Source organism: Plecotus auritus, assembly GCF_963455305.1.
Source record: "Plecotus auritus genome assembly, chromosome: 8".
Taxonomy (NCBI): Eukaryota; Metazoa; Chordata; class Mammalia; order Chiroptera; family Vespertilionidae; genus Plecotus; species Plecotus auritus.
This window is the reverse complement of record NC_137782.1, coordinates 76,421,580-76,443,386: the sequence shown is the minus strand read 5'-3', so window position 1 is coordinate 76,443,386 and position 21,807 is coordinate 76,421,580. Positions and strand designations below refer to the sequence as shown.

At 42.6% G+C, this 21,807-nt stretch overlaps 1 protein-coding gene across 3 annotated transcripts in view; it reads left to right on the top strand.

The window, feature by feature from the left end:
• Positions 1-21,807, top strand: part of TASP1 (taspase 1) — a 279,716-nt gene that overhangs the window by 187,076 nt on the left and 70,833 nt on the right. For all 3 annotated transcript variants that reach the window (XR_013961358.1, XM_080683016.1, XM_080683017.1), the window contains one exon: positions 4,671-4,781. Coding sequence is in view for 2 of the 3 variants with exons in the window: in XM_080683016.1 (XP_080539142.1) it covers positions 4,671-4,781 (111 nt within the window). In the remaining variant the exon portion in view is untranslated. The remainder of the gene's footprint in view (positions 1-4,670; positions 4,782-21,807) is intronic.

Sequence of the window (21,807 nt, the reverse complement as noted above, 5' to 3'; positions counted from 1 at the left end):
TGAGATAATTCTGTGGAGAACATTTTTCCTCATAAACTATTTGGTTACCCTGCTGTATAGTTCCTATAAGAACTACAGAGAAATTCATGTTGGGTTTTTACTTATCAGTTTTCAGAAGAGTAAGTTGGTTCCATATTATCCTCTAAAAGTAACAAAGGCTTTTTTTTTTTTTATCCTCACCTGAGGATATTTTTCATTGATTCTAGAGAGAGAGGAAGGGAGAGGGAGAGAGAGAGAAAAAAAAAACAACATCATTTAGTTGCCTCCTGTATGCTCCCTGACTGGGGATTGATCCCGCAACCTGGGTACGTGCCCTAACCAAGAATCCAATCCATGACCTTCTGGTGCATGGGATGATGCTCCAACCAAGTGAGCCACCTGGCCAGGGCAACAAAAGCTTTTTAAAACATAAGTTATGAATTCACTATGTGTTTCAATCCATTCAGTTGTCATTTTTATTGATGCTAAATAACTTGGTATTTATTTCACTTTTCTTCTAGGTTAGGTATTAGGTCTTCATTCTATATATAATCCATTAGAGGACCGGTGCACGAAATTCATGCATGGGGGGGGGGGATCCCCTCAGCCCAGCCTGCACCCTCCCAGGGATCAGGCCTAAACCGGCAGTCGGACATCCCTCTCACAATCCTGGACTGCTGGCTCCTAATCGCTCACCTGCCTGCCTGCCTGCCTAGTCGCCCCTAACTGTCCCTGCCTGCCGGCCTGATTGCCCCTCACTGCCTCTGTGTGCAGGCCCAGTCATCCCTAACGGCTCCCCCCTGCTGGCCTGGTTGCCCCCAACTACCCCCCCCCCCCCCGCAGGCTTAGTCACCCCTCACTGCCCCCCTGCCAGCCTAATCGCCCCCAACAGGCCCCCCTGCCAGCCTGGTCACCCCTAACTGCCCCCCCGTGCCAGCCTGGTCACCCCCAACTGCCCCCTCTGCTGGTCCGGTCGCCCCTCACAGCCCCCCCGCCGGCCTGGTCGCCCCTAACTGCTCCCCCCTGCCAGCCTGGTTGCCCCCAACTGCCTCCCCCCCGCTGGTCTGGTCGCTTGTCACGGCCCCCCCGCTGGCCTGGTCACCCCTCGCCGCCTGCTGTTCAGTCGTTTGGTCGTCCCTCACTAACTCCCCTGCCGGCCTGGTCACCCCATGCAGCCTGCTTGTTCAGTCGTTTGGTCGTCCCTCACTAACCGCCCTGCCGACCTGGTCGCCCCATGCAGCCTGCTTATTCAGTTGTTTGATCATCCCTCTCTAACCTCCCTGCGGGCCTGGTCACAGGCAGCCATCTTGTGAGGGTGTGAGGGTTAATTTGCATATTACCTCTTTATTATATAGGATATTTCCTGCTGAGATCTGAGAACATAAATACACTCTTACTTGCATGAGTTAGGACAAAAGGAGGATGTAATGAAAGGCTTATGTTTAATATTTTTGAATAAGGAGTGAAACTGTTTTCCATTGAATTACACTTCAGCTACATGGCATCATGCTTAAGAAACCTTGGAATTCTGTGGGTAAAACCACAGAAGTCAAATTTTTCTTTGATTGGAACCTGCAGGAGAACAAGCTTTTGGTGTCAAGGCTCTTATGTTAGAGGTGATATATGTCAGAATAGTAGTCATAATTTTTAAAGTTCCTTGGTAAAGTCAATCACAGGGAAACCCTGCTTGCTGTTCCTGTAGAACAACAGAGGGAAAAGTCTCTCTGACATATATTGTGTATTTTTGATGTAATGTTAACTTCATGTGGTTTAGCTGTTTGACTCGAGGTGTGTGTACATAACCTTCTGAACACTCATTTAGCTTATAATATGCCAATTTCCTAACAATTATTATTGTTCTAAAGTATAACATTTCACTGCTCAACATCAGATATGTACACAAAGGGAATTAAAATTTATGGAGTTTCATGAGCTTAGTATAGTAAATGTCAAAAATGGTTTCTATTTGCTTTATTGTCATTTTTTTCCTGATTATAAAAATAATATTGCAAAAATTTAACCAAACAGGGATCACTATAATCATGCCTACGAAGTTACATATTAAATTGCATACCTAGGTCTTCCCGTAAGTGTAGATATTCACAAAGACATATTTAGATCTTAAAGGGTATTTACATTTCCACTTTACCCAAAGTATATGGAAATTCTTTCAGGCAAAATATCAGATGGTTTTTTTAAAAAAACTTAGTATTTTTTGAACAGTTTGTACTTTTGGCAATGAGCCTATATTGTATGTGTATATGTAATATACACATGTGTGTTTATATGTGCATGTATGTATGGAGGGGGGAAGAGGGTGAGAGAGAGAAAGGAGAAATCTATATATGAAAATACTTCTGAATTGAAAGGTACCAGCATGGTTCAATAATTACAGCTTGTATCTTTAGTGAGATTTGTTTATAGTGCCTAATGTCTGTCATAATACATACTAGCTGAACAGAGAACTGTGTGTCATGTTTGTGGTGGTTAAGTTTCATGAATTTAAGAATTTTAAGGCATTAATTAAAAGAGGTTATTTCATTTAATAATCTCAATCCACATTTCTTTGGGACTGCTAATTACCAGCCCTCTCCATTTACCAGTGTAGTGTGTGTGCATGCACATATCTGTGTGCAAATTAATGACATGAAACAAAGTTACTGTGTCCCTGGTCCATTGGGGAAACTGAGTGGATCCTGGAGATGCTTATTTTTTTTTGCTGTGATTGTATTTGACGTCAGGGTTGAGTCATATTTTAGTCTCAGTAGATGCTTAGATCATTTGATACCCTTTCCCTGTTATGTGAATTAATGGAGGACTTGATTTTCTAATGAACTAACGGAACACCTTTGACAGGATTTTTTATTTTTTAAGAGATGGGAACTTCTGTTCCATTGGGGAGAGGAATCATTTTGAATGGAAAAAAGTTTTTAAGGAAAACCTTATAAAGATCTTTTGTATCTACCCTTCTCACTTGAATAAGAGAACCCTGTAATTTTAATAGTGAAATTGATTTTATATATAAAAACTATTTCAATTATCATCCTATCTAATAAAGAGGGAATATACTAATTGACCCTCACGCCATCGCAAAGATGGCGGCTCCCACAACCAATAAGGAGGGAATATGCTAATTGACTGCCCGCCCTCAAGGATGATGGTGCCCACAGCTACAAGATGGTGGCGCCCAGTCCCCTCAGCCCCACTGAGGTGCCTGCTTCCGGAGTCCCCCAGTCCCCTCAGCCTCCCAGCCACCCAGGGCTGGCCTGAGCTGCAGGCAAGCCTCAGATGGCGGCTGCCCAGCTGCCCCGGGCCAGCCCGAGGCGCAGGCAAGCCTCAAATAGTGCCTACCCAGCTGCCCAGGGCCGCCCGAGGCTTGTGCTGCTGGCAGTGGCAGCAGCAGAGGTATGATGGGGGAGTTGCCTTTCCCTGATCGCCGGGTCGTCTCCCACCCCTGAGGGCTCCTGGACTGTGAGAGGGGGTAGGCCGGGCTGAAGGACCCCCCACCTCCAGTGCATGAATTTTCATGCACCAGGCCTCTAGTTTACTATATTTTTAAAAAAGCTTACTGTTCCAATGTCTGTCAAAGTAGCTTTTTTACATTTTTTATTTCTAAGAAAAAAATCCGGCTCTTTCTTTAGCAATCTTTTATTTGAACTTACCAGCCTATAAATTAAATTTCCTTTGTCTCTACTTTTGTAGGCAGTTTATACTTTAAACAGGTAGAGACTGTAATCAGATTCTAGGCAGTGCCCATCACCACCATGCCTACCCTTTTTTAAGTGGGTCTGAAGGGTCAAATTCAACTCAGGGTGTTAAAACGCATTCCTTTTTTTTTTTAGAACTACAGAGAGTATTCACCCTTGAAAGCTATATAAATTGCCAAAAGAAGATGAGAAAGGTGCTATTTTATTAAGTCCACTTTACAGCTGTTGATGTGTGGTGAACATTTCAGTGAAAAGTAGGGAGGGGGCTGAAACCGGTTTGGCTCTGGATAGAGCGTCGGCCTGCGGTCTGAAGGGTCCCGGGTTCGATTCCGGTTGAGGGCATGTACCTTGGTTGTGGGCACATCCCCAGTGGGAGGTGTGCAGGAGGCAGCTGATCGATGTTTCTCTCTCATCGATGTTTCTAGCTCTCTATCCCTCTCCCTTCCTCTCTGTAAAATATCAATAAAAAATATATTAAAAAAAAAAAAAAGAAAGAAAAGTAAGGAGGGGGATATTCAGATTGGCCCTGGCTGATTCGTATTCCCCCAGGCTACCAGGTGTGTGGGGAACCGGAGGGAAATGGGAGACCAGGGTCAATGGAATGTAAACAGATAAAGAAATTATAGAGCAGAGTTTTTTCTGTAGTTACCCAACCATGGAAATGTAGCAGACCCTAGGAGATTCCTAGGTAGAGAATCTAAATTCTTATATTGTATAAATCATTCCTATGAAAAAGAGTTTTGCTGTTTTTTTGTGTGTTTGTTTCCTTTTGAGATTAGACAGTCATGTGTTTCTCTGGTTTCTGCCAAATCTCATTACTAAAATTACTAGATTGCTCATAGAAATCATTTCATCCATCACTGAATTATTCTCCAGCACAACTACTTCTTAAGAAGTGCATAAGGGTGTTTTAATTCTCATAACACAAGACAGATGCTTACTACTGCTTTTCTTCAATATTTTTTGGTTTTCTTCACTTTTTAGGATGTGGGGAGCATCTTGTACGCACCATACTGGCTAGAGAATGTTCACACGCTTTGCAGGCTGAGGATGCTCACCAAGCTTTGCTGGAAACTATGCAAAACAAGTTTATCAGTAAGTATAACATCAAGAAAATGTTCCTTCTAAATATAGGTTTCTTTACTGTGCTATATGCTTTGTGAGTCAGGTACCACATTTTTATCCCTAGACCTATGTCCAGGGCCTGGCATAGACTTAGACCCTCAACTAATATTGGTTGTGAAAATAATTCCATCACAGTAGCTACTACAGCATGAAATTTGTCACATTACTAATTTAATGCCCAAGCTGTGAGATATTGTCTAGCATTCGAGTGCTATACAATAGAATAAAATTCTACTAAATAAAGTTCAAGGTACAACTTTCTTTAAAAGTTTTAAAATATAATTTGAATTTAAAAAAGTCAGCATTTGTATTTATTTAATATATATATGTGTGTGTGTGTGTGTGTGTGTATATATATATATATTGTTGACATTATTGCAGATGTCTTTCATTCCCACCCCACCCGCCTTTACTCCCTTCTGCCCAGCCCCTTCTCCCCCCCACCCCCCACACCCTCACCCCAGGTCTTCACCACCCCATTGCTTGTGTTCATGGGCTGTGCATATAAGTATAGAAATTCTTTGGTATAGCTCTTCTCATCCCCCCATCCTCACATTGAGGTATGTCATTCTGTTTCATGCCTCCATGCTTTAGGTCTTATTTTGCTGGTCAATTCATTTTGTTCATTAGATTCCACAAATAAGTGAGATCATGTCATATTTGTCTTTCTCAGATTGGCTTATTTCACTTAGCAAAGTAGTCTTCCAGGTCCATCCATAAATTCAGTATTTATGGGTCCAGTGCTGCCACATACAGTTGTAGAGGGTTGTGTTGAAATCCTGCTTGGGCTCCATGTGGCAAGCCATATAAGGCTTAAAACTTTTTGACTTAGTCCAGTTTTCCCTTCATTTAATATTGAACTTATCACTATGCCAAGATTTGTAAAGCACTATAAGAAATATAAAGCATTAAATATATTAGGGTAATTAGCCATGAACACATAAATTAGAGAAAGAGTATCACTGGGTTAATGGGAAGGGTGGTGTATGTCTACTTAGAGAATTAAGACAAAAGGATGTACCACGGTGTTAACTGTGTAGTGAAGGCAACACCAACAAGTAGGAATAAGTCACTCCAAAAGGACTAATGGATGATGGACCCTTAGGGCTGGCTCCAGAAGGCTCTGGGATTAGTGGGAAAAGAGGGGGAAGAAAAGAACATGAACACAGACATGTTATTAGGATTAGGCATGGTGAGGGCTAGACACCTGCATGACTCTTACCTGGAGGGAAGTATTCCCAATGTGTGGTGGGGCTGGACTGGCCAGGTAAGGCCAGGTCTCAGAGGCCTTAAAATCTCAATGTAGACATTCACATTTGATGTGATAGGATATGTGTTCTGAAGTTGACAAATAGGATGGTGTTTGTGGGGAGGGTTATAAAGTAGAGCTCTATAGACCATCTCTATAGGAGAGAGATATTAGGGGCTTGGGATGCTCCAGGGATTGGAGAGGAAATGCTGATTTTGAGGGAGGCATCATGAGAGAAAGAGGAAATGTTAACAGGCTTTGATTTTGACATTAGGAGGTAGTGTAGCCCTCTGGGTCTATTTAGGAGATACCGTGTTTCCCCAAAAATAAGACATTGTCTTATATTAATTTTTGCCCCCAAAGACACACTAGGTCTTATTTTCAGGGGATGCCTTATTTTTCCATGAAGAAGAATACGGTACACATTTATTGTTAAATGAAAATAAAGGAAATTTATTACCTGTATACAGTACAGTAGTACGGTAGTTGTCAACACAAACCAGACAAACTGTGAATCCTACAGTATCAAGAACTTACTCATTTATTCAATGACAATCATGTCATCATCTTCTGGAACATCATCATAACAATCCAATTCCTGAATTTCCTGGTGAATTTCTTGTGACTCCATTTCTTTTAGAATCAGTGGACCAAATCTCTCATGTTTAGCAATAGCACTGTCTTTAAATGAGTACTTCTTGTCAAGGTAGCCTGCTCGCAGTGCACTTGCAATGCAACTGTCAGTGATTTTCTCCCATCAATTCTTCACCCAAGTCACAACTTCTTGCAGTTTAGGTTTCACGAAGTTTCCACGCTGATTTCTCTCCATTCTATTTTCAATGTAGTCATTAATTTCCATGCACAAATTGTCTTTGAATGGCTTGTTTATTGCAATATCAAGAGTCTGGAGATAGGCCGTCATTCCTGCAGGAATCTTTATCTGACCTATTTTTCTTTCGTGAAGAAATGTCTTCATGTCTTTAGCGCAGTGAGTGCTGGCTGCATCCCAGACTAGCAGACCTCTTTGGCTCCCTCGCATAACAAGCAGCAGCATTAAATCGACCCACTTCCTTATAACTGCTTGTGTGGCCCAGGCTTTTTCAGTTTCAGGAATAAAAATGCCCAAAACACGTTCAATCTTTTCCTTCTTGCCCTTAGAAATGATTAAAGGTGGGATTTTAGTGCCATCCAGACGAATTGCCAAAATACAGGAAACACGTGCACTTTCGTAAGCAGTGGAGGGAATGTACGCTAAGGAGGCACCCCGCTGTTCAATTTTTGTTTGAGATGATTGGCCCATAAACACTGCAGTTTCATCCATAGCAATCATGTTGGAAAGATTGTATTTGGAGAAGTCAGCATCATCAATAAAGGACTTGAATGCAAGTGCTCGCTTAATAACTTGAGTATCTTCCAACCTAAACAATGTTGTAGATCTTCTTAAAGACAGTTCACTTCGCTGAAGGAAATTATCCAGCCAGTGTTGTGATGTTTTGAAGTCTTCCGGGGCTATGTCAAACTGTGGTGCCATTGCAAGGGCAAATTCTTGAATCTGAGCCCTATTCACAACCAAAGCCTTTGCTCTCCTGTCAACAACCCATTCACAGATCAGGTCTTCCAGCTCAGAAAATAATGGTTGCCGACCTGATCCACACTTGCGCTTTTTAGCATTTCCCTTGTCCACTTGTTCAATGAGGTTACCATACTCAGCTCGCCATTTTCGGACCAATCGGATACTCAACATCTTCTCTTTGCAGAAAGCAGTAAGATTTTGGCCCCAAGAGTCTTCCACGATTCCTTTCTTGTACTCCACAGAGTAGGTTTTTCTTTTTGCACTCATTTCTAGGGGTAAAAAAAAAGGAATTGGGATATCAAGGTGGGGGGAGGGGGATCACTCAAAATGACACAGGGGGGATCAGAGGGGGGAATCAAAATGGCACAGGAGAATCAGAGGGGGGATTACCATTTTAGTAACCCCTTTTGATCCTCCTGTGTCATTTTGATTGCCCCCTCTGATCCTCCTGTGTCATTTTAAGTGATCCCCCTCCCCCACCCCTGAGCCACTGAACACCTTCACCAGACATCCCCCCTACCCCTTTATCAGACATTTACCCCCTGGGGCCTGCCTGGGGACTGTCACTGGGCTTGCTGGGGCCTGGATCTGGGCTGGAGCAGGGTCTGCCACTGACTGAGAACCTTCAGTCATGAAGGCGGCCGCGAGCATCAGGTAGTGTCACCAGAGACAGACCAGCACTCACCACCTTCGCCGCGTCCCGTCCGCTCTAATCCTCCTGTTCTTCTACACACATCTGTGAAAGTCTCCTCCTCTCTCCCGCCCCATGCTCACCGCTCACTCCAACCTCCGCTCCACCTCCACAAAGCAGTGACGTCAGGACTCCGCGTAACGTCACTGATTGCTAGACGCCAGTCGGGGCGGCCCTAGCGACCAGTTTACGGTAAATTAATTTTCTTTCTGAGACAGAGCCTGGGGGCCTTATTTTCGGGGGATGCCTTATATTTCACTCCGAAGGAAACCTGTAGGTAGGTCTTATTTTCGGAGGATGTCTTATTTTCTGGGAAACACGGTAGAAACCATACATTAGGTTAATCAGGGGAAGTTTGAGATGAAGAATTATTAAATACTAGAGGTCCAGTGCATGAAATTTGTGCGGGGGGGGGGGTGTCCCTCAGCCCAGCCTGCACCCTCTCTAATCTGGAGCACCTTGAGGGAGCCCCACCAGGATCAGGCCTAAATGGGCAGTCGGACATCCCTCTCACAATCCAGGACTGCTGGCTCCCAACCGCTCACATGCCTGCCTGCCTGATTGCCCTTAACTGCTTCTGCCTGCCAGTCTGATCACCCCCTAACCACTCCTCTGCCGGCCCAATTGCCCCTAACTGCCCTCCCCTGCCAACCTGGTCACCTCTAACTGCCCTCCCCTGCAGGCCTGATGGCCCCCAACTGCCCTCCCCTGCAGGCCTGGTCCCCCCTAACTGCCATCCCCTGCAGGCCTGGTCCCCCCCAACTGCCCTCCCCTGCAGGCCTGGTCCCCCCTAACTGCCCTCCCCTGCAGGCCTGATCGCCCCCAACTGCCCTCCCCTGCAGGCCTGGTCCCCCCTAACTGCCCTCCCCTGCAGGCCTGGTCACCCCCAACTGCCCTCCTCTGCCGGCCCGGTCACCCCTAACTGCCCTCCCTTGCAGGCCTGATCGCCTCCAACTGCCCTCCCTTGCAGGCCTGGTCCCTCCCAACTGCCCTCCCTTGCTGGCCATCTTGTGGTGGCCATCTTGTGTCCACATGGGGGCAGCCATCTTTGACCACATGGGGGCAGCCATCTTGTTTGTTGGAGTGATGGTCAATTTGCATATCACTCTTTTATTAGATAGGATGATGAAAGAGTAATTATAACACATAAGGAAACTGTGTGGTGCTCTAGAGCTGAGAGAGGGTCCAAGAAAGGACATACTTGGAAGGGGCTCAGACCTTATTTGAGAAGGTGTGATTTGGCCACCAGGTATCAGAGACATTGACTAGTTTGGCCAGGGTGGGACTGGTCTGGAGGTGCTGGGTAAACAATAGGCCACTGAGTACAGTTGGGGAGCAGGTAATGAGCAGTCGGTGGCTGGGTGTGCAGTGGACACAGCGGTCAACAGAGCACACAGGCCACAGGGTGCTTGCAGAGGGAATGACTACTTGACCCTGCTTGACCCTCTGGGCCACAGGGGCTGCCTGTAGGTTGTGCGAGGCCTTGACTAAGGAGTCCTGGGCTACAGCCAGTGGGAGCCTCTGGTGTCCATGCAGAGAGGGCTGAGGACAGGCTATCACGGGCTGAGGCTGCAAGGTCGCAGATGGACTGTGTATGGGTCTGTGTCTGGGGCAGACTTTACCAGATTTCTGACACCACGCATCCTCTCCTGAGCACATGCTGGGAATTGCAGGAAGGGTGGTGCCTGTTTTTAACTCTGTTTATGTTCTCTAACTCAGATTTATGCAACTCATTGCCTGTATTCTGCTAGTCCCCTAGTCTCTCTTTACATGGCACTTTATATTTGTCTGTCCCCTCTTCTATCTCCCCTTGGTGATGACTGGATTCCAGGGAGCTGCTTTGTCATTGTGGGAGGGACTATCTGGTTCATGGTCATCCTCTTCCCACTGTTGGCTTCTGCTGGGATGGGACTTGCCCTCTACCTACCTGTGAGTTACTGACCTCTGTCACTGTGGAATTCAGTATGGCATTTTCAGCTTCCTCAGTCCTGACAGCAGATGCTGGTGGTAGTGGAGTCAGGTGTTCTGAAAACTTGGAATAATCCGTGGAATTGCCAGTCCTCATGCATAGCAGGTTACTTTTTCTACTTTACTCTTACTGGCCTGAGGGTGGCATGGGAATGGGCATGGTCCGTGAGTTTGACATGCTTAAGCTAGGGTCTACCTCTCCAGATTTTGGTCCCTGCTAAAGATTCTCTGAACTCCACTCCTTTCTCTTCTATTGGTTTGTTGCACTCTCCTTTTTAAAACTCTTTTCTTTAAAACTCTTCTCTTCTTTAAAACTATTCAGAGTTTGACTTCAGTATTTCATTTTGCCATTGGATCCCATGACGTAGTGCACATTGAACCCAGTCCTAAGAATTCCAGATTCAAATTTTTAAAACATACACAAAATAATGTATTTAAAAAATGGTTTCCAGTTTTATTCTCTCTTTTTCTGATGAGTGACGTCAAGCATCTTTTCACCTATAACTTGGCCTTTTCCATGAATCTGTGAATTATCTGCTCATAACTTTTGACAGTTTGTATGTTGTACTGTTTGGGTGATATACTTTCAATGACAATTAATGGTAAAATTACCTTAAATCTAAGATTCTAAAAGGTCATAGTGGAATTTTAAAATAACCCTGTCTTTTTCTGAGTGGTGGTATGTTTGATATCTGTGACCCTCTGCACAAATAAGGGATTTTTAAAAAATGTAATTTTACACTTATGATAAAATAATGTTTGTATGTATTTCTTCTAAAGTACTCATTGACTTATTAAAATAAAGATTTTTTTCTTTTTTTTTTTTGCAATTTGAAACAAACTGCAGTGATCATATTTTTGATAAATGAGACCTTAATGTGATAGAATGAACAGAGTACAATTGAAAGACACTTCGAAAATTGAACTCTTTTTGTTTCTACTTGCATTACCATTATGCCAAGCTCCAAAGCTTTGGTTTGACTTAATATAGGAAGCATAAAAGAGAGTAACCAATTCATGCATTTTTAAAAAAACCACTGTTTGTATAACATACAAAACCCATAAAAATGGGTACTGTAAAAATAGTGCCTTAATAGTACGTCATGCTAGCCAGCTGATTATAGACTGAGTGCTTAGTTAGGTAAGGAAAAATAAATAGATGTCCTTTTTAGTTGTGTTTTTTAAGTGATTACACACACACACACACACACACACACACACACACACACCCTTACAATGATTCAGATGTTACTTTTCCTATTCGTGGTTATTTTTGAACGAACTTGGTTTCATGAATTATTCCTTTAGCATGCAAACTGTGGCTGCATGTGTGGTATATGAACTTCAGGGTGGCATTATAGTTTCCTGCTCAGATCTCAGCAAGTAATGTCACAGAACATTTTTTAGTTGCTTCTGCTCACTAATAAATATACTGGCTGATATAATGTTAACTCCAAAACTCAAATGTCTCTCTTCTTCATTTTGAATTTCTAAGCTATTAGTATTATGAACCTACAGTCTGTGTAACCATTGTTGAAAAATTCTATGTGGTATATATATTATGATTTTTAAAAAGTGGTTTTTCACTATGTTCTTTTATTTTAAACCTTTGGGATATCATGGGTTTATTGTCAAATACAGAATGCCATCAACAGTTGAGGTTGAAGGTAGTCTACTCTTGTGGTTTTCTGCCAAATTGAAGTTATCCTATATAATAAAGAGGTAATATGCAAATTAGCCCTCATGCCCTCACAAGATGGCTGCCTATGACCAGGCCAGCGGGGGGTTAGTGAGGGACAACCAAACGACTGAACAGCAGGCTGCGTGGGGCAACGAGGCTGCAGGGGGGTGAGGCACGACCAAACGACTGAACAAGCAGGCTGCAGAGGGGTTAGTGAGGGATGACCAGGCCAGCAGGTTGTGTGGGGCTACCAGGCTGGCCGGAGGGGGGGGGCAGGAGGGGTGACTAGGCCAGAAGAGGGGGCAGTTGGGGGTGACCAGGCCGGCGGGGGGGGCAGTTAGGGGCGACCAGGCCAGCAGAGGGGGACAGTTGGGGGCAACTAGGCTGGTGGGGGGGGGCAGTAAGAGGCAACCAGGCCAGCGGTGGGGGGCAGTTAGGGGCGACCAGGCTGGCAGGGGGGGCAATTGGGGGTGATTAGGCTGGCAGGGGGGGCGGTGAGGGGCGACTAGGCTGGCAGGGGGGGCAGTTGGGGGTGACCAGGCCGGCAGGGAGGAGGCAGTTGGGGGCAACCAGGCCGGCAGGGGGGGCAGTTAGGGGCGATTAGACCGGCATGCAGAGACAGTAAGGGGCGATCAGGCCAGCAGTGGGGAGCAGTTAGGGGCGGCCAGGCAGGCAACTATCTGGAGCTTGAGGGACTCCTAGGAGAATTTATTATTTTTATTACTAATTCTTGGGCCCTGGGCTCTTATACTTTCAGAATTTTTACCATCTTCTTATTCACAAACTAGAGGCCTGGTGCATGAAATTTGTGTACGGGGGGTGTGTGTCCCTCAGCCCAGCCTGCACCCTCTCCAATCTGGGACCCCTTGAGGGATGTCCGACATCCCTCTCACAATCCAGGACTGCTGGCTCCCAACTGCTCGCCTGCCTGCCTGCCTGATTGCCCCTAATCACTCCCCTGACAGCCTGATTGATGCCTAACTGCTCCCCTGCCAGCCTGATTGCCCCTAACTGCCCTCCCCTGCAGGCCTGGTCACCCCTAACTGCCCTCCCCTGCAGGCCTAGTCACCCCTAACTGCCCTCCCCTGCAGGCTTGATCGCCCCCAACTGCCCTCCCTTGCAGGCCTGGTCCCTCCCAACTGCCCTCCCCTGCTGGCCTGGTCACCCACAACTGCCCTTCCTTGCAGACCTGGTCCCTCCCAACTGCCCTCCCCTGCTGGCCATCTTGTGGTGGCCATCTTGTGTCCACATGGGGGCAGGATCTTTGACCACATAGGGACAGCCATCTTGTGTGTTGGAGTGATGGTCAATTTGCATATTACTCTTTTATTAGATAGGATATTCATTGAAAGCCATTCATGTACTTTGCAGCTATAGGGTGAAGGCCAGGAGAATTAGAGAAGCAGAATTTGTGTGGATAGAAAGGAAGGTCAGGTACCAGAGAGCCTCAAAGAGAGAACCTCTGGGGTTTGGTGGTTATTTGAATGTGACAGATACACTGAAAAAGACATAAAAAAAACTAGAGTTTTGACTCTGATTGATTTGAAAGTGCATGCTAATAAGAGATTATGAGAATGTCATATATAGAACATTGGACATGCAGAGAGAATGGGATGGACTTCAACCATTTTGGCATAGAGGTATTTGTAAGCAAGGCAGTGAGTGGGATATATGGGACTGGAGCTTGTGAGGGAAGTTGAGACTTTGGGCTTATCATCACACTTTATGGTATCATCCACAGAATGATGATTCAGCTCTGAAGGCTGAATCTGCTTGCATGACATGCTGTCAAAGAGGTCTTCCCTAACCACCTGACTTAAAATTCTTACTCATTTCCCTACTCTCCTACTCTGGTTTATGTTTTTTTGTTAGCACTTCCTGATTTATTCTATACATATTTGTTTATTATTGTCTATCTCCCTTCAGCAAGCCATAACCTGTATGAGAGCAGAGATTTCACTCTTATTTCCCCATAATTATATCCCTAACTGCTAGAACAGTTTCTAACAATTAAAATACTTGTTGAATGAATTGAGAATAGAGATGTAGGTGAAAACCTTAGAGGATATCTGCCTTTGAGGGGGTGGAGAAGTATCCTGTGAAGGACATAAAAGAGAGAGGGTCAGTGGATGCAGCCAAGGACACTGATCTGGAAACCAGAGGCCGAAGGAATTGTTTTGACATAACCAAAGGATATTCATGAGCCTAGAGATGTAAATGAATATCAAGAAAAAGCTTTTGGGTTTAGGCTTTGGAGGGTCTGAGTTCAAGCTTGTGCAATGTCTGCGTCAAAAATAACTCCTCTGAGCAACTGGGAAAGAAGGAGGACCAGAAATGGTAAAGATGGTCTTTGAGTCAAGGTCTTTGGTGACAAGCTAGATGGTTTAGAGTTTGATAGATGACTGGCATCTACAACTTTGCATTTAAACTGTGTCCTAATACACAAACTTATTGAAGATAGTACTGTACTTTTCATGTTTTTCTTTTTTAATTGGAGTACATCTCAATAGAGGGTCACAGAGTTGCAAAATAAATCATGTTTTTCTTCCCACATGACAGAAGATACTTATGTAGAATCCCAGAATATTTTTAAGTGTGCACAAGTTTTATAAACCAGAATAAATTTAAGTGACTAGGTGGAATGGGGACAAAAGGAAACAAGAAAAGATAGCAAAAGGCTACAAGGATGACATTCATTTTAGAAATAAATATGGTTTTCTAAGGGCCTTCAAGAATGTTCTTTAGGAAGCTAATGGCAAAATGAAATACTTTTGCTTTTCTCTTTCTGGGGAGTTGTTACAGCCTTTTTGAGTGGCTTCCTTTTTTTTAGAAAAATAGAAGCTTAAGAAATAATGTTCCCAGAAATGTATCTTATTTAAAACAAGATGCAGAAAGCTTATGTGGGAAGGCTAGAAGGTTTGATAATAGTAAGAGTGGTTACATAATAATCAGAATTGTTGAAAGAAGTAAAAATTTGACACATTATTACTATTATTATTTGGCTAGAATGAATGGTTAAAAATCACATTTATTAATCCAGACAATCATCATTTAAAAATACATAGTTCATCTACTTACTAAATTGAGTAATACCTAAATTTGATTTTTCAGTGCATGTTGTGTATAAGAAACAGAGTCATCATAATTTCCAAGAAACCCAGAAGTTACCTTTTGTGACATGACTGATGCATTGTTTCTGAAGAACCTTGGAATAAAACTGGTCAAGTCTGTTCAGGGTAGTCTCAACCATTTTTCAGCTTTTCCTCTACTCTTGCAAATAAGAAAAAAAAATCTTGTTATGGTATTAAATTACTAACAGCATTGATCAGCAGCTGACTAACAAGTTGGACTTATCAGAATAAATGGAAATGGGTAAACAACCACAGAAGTGTAACTTTCTAGGGCTTTGGGCATTCACAGCTGAAGTTGATTTTCTCCCTGTGGCTTAGGTTCCCTGTTTACACAATTAGCCTTCTCTCAGAGCCTGGAAATCCCATATATTTTGGACACTTGGAGCTTTCTAAATAGCAGAGGATGATTATGTTAACCACAGATGTGTTAGCTTTCAAATTTTGATAACTGGAAATTGGTAATATTATTTGATTGGAAAGCAAATAATAAGCACAGTACTAAAAAAGTAAAAAACAACAACTCTGTAAACAGTGTCATATTACTTTAAAAAGAGCCATAGTTTTGTTGCGTGTCCGTTTGATTTTTAGGGACCATGGACTTGATTATAAAGGTTGGTGCCATCACAAAATTAGGAGCTGCTTAACTATTTCACAATAAGTACTTTATTTTGAATTTTATATTAAAAGATATTTATGAAATATTAGGACGTAATTAAAACCACATAAGGAATTTGTTTTATCCCATACAGGAAAAAAAAAAAATAAAGAAAAATGAAGATCTTTGTTTCCACATTAGCAATATTTTTTTCTCCTAAGGGTACTGATTAGGTGATCAAAAAGCTTTTTTGTCTGTTCCTTTAATTGAGCATGTGGAGAAACCACTAATATTAGTTACAGTAAACTCAGAGCACATAATTATAATGTTGCAAGAAGGAAAGGAAAATTAAATCATATGAAGCTGAAGGCTGAGTTGTACAGTATATTGAGTGATTAGTTTGAATAGGGTTTAAGTTACACTTCGTGGATGTGGGTAAATAAATAAATTCATAATTATTATAATGCTCAGAATAGATTTTAGGATTGCTTCTAAGGTTGTAAAGTTGCTTCCCCTCATTGTAACCTAATTTTCTTTTTCAGTCATCAGATATTTTAGAGTAACTGATATTTGAGCCTGTGAAGACCATATATTCATGAGGGAAGAATAGAACATATGTAAACAACTTATTCTTAACCTTTTATGAATGTGGTAAAGCCCAGTTCATTCATTAGCATTAATCATGGGCAGTTTATGTGGAGTGCTTCTCACATAGTCCATCTGAGGTTCAATGACACTGATGATTTTCTGCTACTTACCTCTCTTCTGGGTTGATTTTCAGTTTCAAATTGGGTAAGCTCAGAGTGTCTTCTTGTTTAAGTAGCAGATTTGTATTTATTTAAAACACTTAAGCCAAGTTGCCGTCTCCACTTACTTGAATTTGTGATTAGAATTCTGTAATTATTTGGGGGGGAGGAGTAAATTTTGAATGTGTTTGCTGTAAGTCTGTGTGTGGGGACATGAATATGTTTTAGAAGTTTCTTCAAAGGTTGAAAATAATCCTGCCCATCTTCCTTACCTTCTTCCGTTTTTTTCCTGTAAAATATAATGTTCAAAAAAGCTCCTTTTATATTCTGTAACTATTTAGATACAAAGATGCAAAACAAGTGGCCAAAGAAACCAACCCAAATACTAATTGACAACCAATAAAAATGATATGGGTGAAAATTAACTCCTTTTGGCTGAATGATTTTGAAGCAACACACTTAAAGAACAAGTATTTGGAAGTGATTAGCCTTTGATTAAAAATAAATACTTTTTAAGACTATTAAGTAAATTTTAATAAATTAAATGATAATGAGTACTTATTTATAAACATTACTCATTAATAGCCATATTAAATTAGAATTATTATTAATAGTATTAGACATGATAATATTGTGGTTGGATAAGAGAATGTCCTTGTTCTTAAGAGATTTCTTCTGAATTATTTATGATGAGAGATTGTTAATATTTGAAACTGACATTCACATGGCACAGAAAAATATTATTTATGTGTGTAATGCTTTCGTTCTGTAGGCTGATGGTGACTCTGTGAAGTCACTGACTTTCTTTGTAGGAAGATTTCGATCGTAGGCTTCTTATGGTGTTTGTCATAGTTTCAGATGTTTTAAAGATTTTATAGGTTTGAATGAGGTAGGAAAGAATCTCTTTCCAATTGCCTTTTATATCATTTGCATTTATCCACTTATTATAATAATTCCTCATAATTATATGGCACTTTATACTTCTCAAATATTTTCAAATGTCCTTCTTAAGTCTATCTTTTAAAACTAATGTTGGATTAGTCATCTCCTTTTGGTAAATGATTGGAAAACTCAGAACCAAATTATGTATCAACCTAATGACCTGCAGGTCTAAGCCTGTAACCCACATCTCTTAATTTCCTAGGATAGGCACTCAAAAAAAAGTGTGTGTGTGTGTGTGTGTATGTGTGTGTGTGTGTGTGCATGCACACACTTCTACACTCTTCTCCCATGTCTTCTGGTAACAGGGAATGTCATCAGAATGTTGGACCTTGCTTCAGCAGCCTCGGTTCTTGAGTTCGGCTTGGAAAGAATTCAGAGCCAAGGAACTCAAATTGTAAGAGAAAGCTTATTTAGAAAGTCACAGAAGTGGAGGAAGTGAGCCAGCTTGGCTGCATGGACTCAGGAAAAAGTTACAGAGGCAAAAAGAAGGGTCCTTGGAGCTTATGAAAAAGAAAGTCAGAGAGAATGCACCTGGGGGAAGGAGAAGGGGAAAGGTTAACCATGCTCTAGAGAGAGCCGCTGGATCAGGGAGGTCTCAAAGGAGGATCTCAATAGAATATTCATCAGCTGTCCAGATGTGTCCCCAGTGATTGGTTGGCACCAGGGCAGGAGGTCATTAGTCATTGCAGCTGGTCCTGATGTCAGCCATTGTGTCACCCCACTTGGCCTTCCTGCTTTTCCGGGCCTGGGGCTGAAACACACTGAGGCCAAATGTTATCCTGAGGGCTTAATGCTTAAGGGAGTGATCATGCAAGGGTTTGTATGGGAGTCCTATGAGGCTATTCTTTGCCCCTCTTGTTCCAGAATTCCTAGTTATTTCAGCCTGTCAAGTGATCTGTTTTGGATAGAAGCAAGGCTTATCTAATTCACATGCTGCCTACTTTGTGTGGAATAGCATATTATGTCTTTTATTCTGTCTTTGAGAGGGGAGTGGCATGAGAGAATGGCTACTGACGTGGAAGTCACAGGATAAGTTCAAGTCTCTGTTCTGCCACTTGCTGGCTTTTAGGATCCTGGATAATTCATTTTTCTCTTTAAAGGCTGCTTATAGTGACTTAACCAAAGATTTATTTTCTCTCTTTAAAAACCTCGCTTGAAGAACCACTTCTCATGGCTTAACCAGAGATTAATTTCTACTCTCATTATAAGACATCCAGAGGACCTGTGCCTCAGCTGCACAGTCTCCAATATTCTCGCCTCCTCCTCTCCTCTGCTCTCCTGGGGTGTGACTCTCACCACTCCCTGGGCATCACATTGGCATTTCTAACAGGAAGAGAGGGATGGGTAAAGAACAAAAGGAACATGTGTGCCACATGCCAACCCTCTTTAAAGGACTTTTTAAATAGCCCCTGCAAATGACTTCTCTTTGTGTCTCATTGACCAGATCTGTGTCCTATGGTCACCTCTACCTATAGAGAGGCTGAGAAATATAGTTTCTTAGTTGAGCTTATTGCTGTCCCATCAACACTGGGCTTCTTTTAGTTAGAAAGAAAGAGAGATTGGATGCTAGGTAAGCATCTGCTATCTGCCATAGGGGTTGGGTTAGTCAGGGGTGGGCAAACTTTTTGACTCGAGGGCCACAATGGGTTCTTAAACTGGACCGGAGGGCCGGAACAAAAGCATGGATGGAGTGTTTGTGTGAACTAATATAAATTTAAAGTAAAGGAGCGGAGGGGAGAGCAAGAGAACCGGATAGAACAGCCGGATCCGGCCCGCGGGCCGTAGTTTGCCCAAGGCTGGGTTAGATGATCCTTGGTCTAGGTGGCCCTGTCTAGTTCCAGAAGTCATGAACTCTGTTTAATAAGTTCGGGGAATTGGTGATGAAGACATTAATGCTCTGAGTGGCAGAATAACCTAGATTGGGTTTGACAAATTGTGTTGCAAAGGTCAAACCCTGCTACCCACCCAATTTTGTAAATAAAATTTTATTAAAGCACAGCCACACTGATTTATTTACACACTGTCTAGACTGCTTTTGCATTACAGGGATAGAGTTGAATAATTGTGACATAGACTGGATGGCCTGCAAAGTTGAAAATATTTACTATCTGGTCTTTTACAGAAAAAGTTTACCAGTTCCTGGCTTAGATGATCCAGAAGAGCCCTGCCATTTGGGGGTTTCAGAACAAGCATTTGTTTATTTGTTCAATTTGTATTTGAGCCTCCATTACATTTCAGGTTTCAGACAATGCACTGGGGGGAGAGCAGTGAGCTTCCATTTTATAAAGTCAGGCAGACAGTAGGCAAATAAGTAAAACTTATAGTCTATCACATAGTAGTAAGAACTACAGAGAAGAATGAAACAGGAGAGATGGAGAATTAGAGCAGGAGAGGAGCCTGCAGTTTCTGAGCATGGTCAGGAAAGGCCTCCCTTAGAAGATAACATTTGAACAAAAATCCAAAGGTGAGGGACAGAAGCCAGGTGGCCCATGGAGGGAAGAACATTCCAGAAAAGCATCTGCAAAGGTGGTAACAATGTGTCTGGAGAGGCTGAGAAATAGCAGGGAGGCCATTGTTGCTGGAGCAGAGTGAGCAGCGGAGAGGATGGTTAGGGCTGTCAGGTAGGGGCTTCCAAGCCATTGTAACTTTTCAAGCCATGGAGAAGCTTGAGAAGAGGAATAACGTGACTTCCATTTTAACATGGTCATTCTGGTACAGTGCTGACAATAGACTGGGCAGGGGGGCTTGGAGAGGGGAACCTGGGAGACCAGTCTGGATGCTATCAGGTTAGGAGGTAGTAGATAATAGTGGCTCAGATTTGGGTGACGGTGGCAGGACAGAAAGAAGTGGTTTGAGTCTGAATAGTTTTTGAAGGTAGAGCTAACATGATTTGCTAATCAATTGACATAGGGTGAGAGATAAAGTCAAAGATGACTTGGGTTTTGGCGTGGGCAACTGGAAGAATGAAGTTTCTACTTATTTTTTAAAAAAAATATATTTTATTGATTTTTTACAGAGAGGAAGGGAGAGGATAGAGAGTTAGAAACATTGATGAGAGAGAAACATCGATCAGCTGCCTCTTGCACACCCCCCACTGGGGATGTGCCTGCAACCAAGGTACATGCCCTTGACTGGAATCGAACCTGGAACCCCCCAGTCCGAAGGCCGACGCTCTATCTACTGAGCCAAACCAGTCAGGGCAAGAAGTTTCTACTTATTGATGGTGGGGAAGCTTCCAGGAAGAATATGTTTTATGGGAAAGATTGATCAGTGTTCCAGTCAGTGTTTCTTAAATGCTCAAGTACAATATTAATTAGGCAATTGCATATTCAGATCTCTCATTTGGGGGAAGGCCTGGAATACAATAAATTTGAGAATCAAGGGTGTGCTGATGATATTTTATTTTTATTATTATTTTTTAATCTTTTCACTTAAGTGTATTTTATTTTATTTTATGAGTAATATTTTTTTAATTGTTTGAAGTATTACAAATAGTAGTACATATGTCTCCTTTTTTTTCCCCCCATTGACCCTCCCCCTGGCTTTCCCCTCCCCCCAGTACATGCCTTTACCTGCCCTCCCCCTCAGTGTCTTGTATCCATTGGTTATGCTTATATGCATGCGTACAAGTCCTTCGGTTGATCTCTTACAGCTCGCCCCCAACCTCCCCTGCCTTCCCGCTGTAGTTTGACAGTCTGTTCAATGCTTCTTTGCCTCTGTATCTATTTTTTCCCCATTTCTTTCCTTTAAAAAATCTTGCCTCTGCAGACTAGAAATAAACATATAATAACAAAAAATGTTTGAGTCCCACTTTCAATGTCCAACAGTTCTGAGTCCCCGTTTCAATGTCAAACAGTTCTTATAGAAAGTGATGGACTGTATGAGTTCACCAGGAAAATGAATGTAGATAAAAGAAGATGTTGAAGGACCCTGGAACATCCCAAAACCAAGATCAAAGAGATGAAGATTAACCAACAGTGAGACTGAGTAAAGATAGTCAGTGCTCCTCCTGGATAATATCCAGGGCTTGTGAATTCCTGCAAGTCTGTGGAGCAGAGTGATCAGCAGGTCAAATGTTGCCGACAAGTAGTTAGGAAGATGAGGACCAGCTGATCGATTGATCATTGACTTGAGCACTCTGTGGAGGTCATGGGTAACCTTGCAAAGAGGGTTTGGTTGGAGTGATGGGGATAAAAATCCCAATTTGAGAGGGTATAGGAAGAGAATGAGAGGAGAGAAATAGCAGAAGGGGAGTATAGACAAGTCTTTCAAGGAATCTTTCCTTATAAGGATGAAGAGATGGGGTGATAACTGGAAAGGAAGTTGTGGGGTTTTTGTTGTTTGTTTTGTTTTCATCTACATAGCAGACAAACAATATAGGAGAAATTAGAGCAAACAATACAGGAGAGAAGCAAATGAC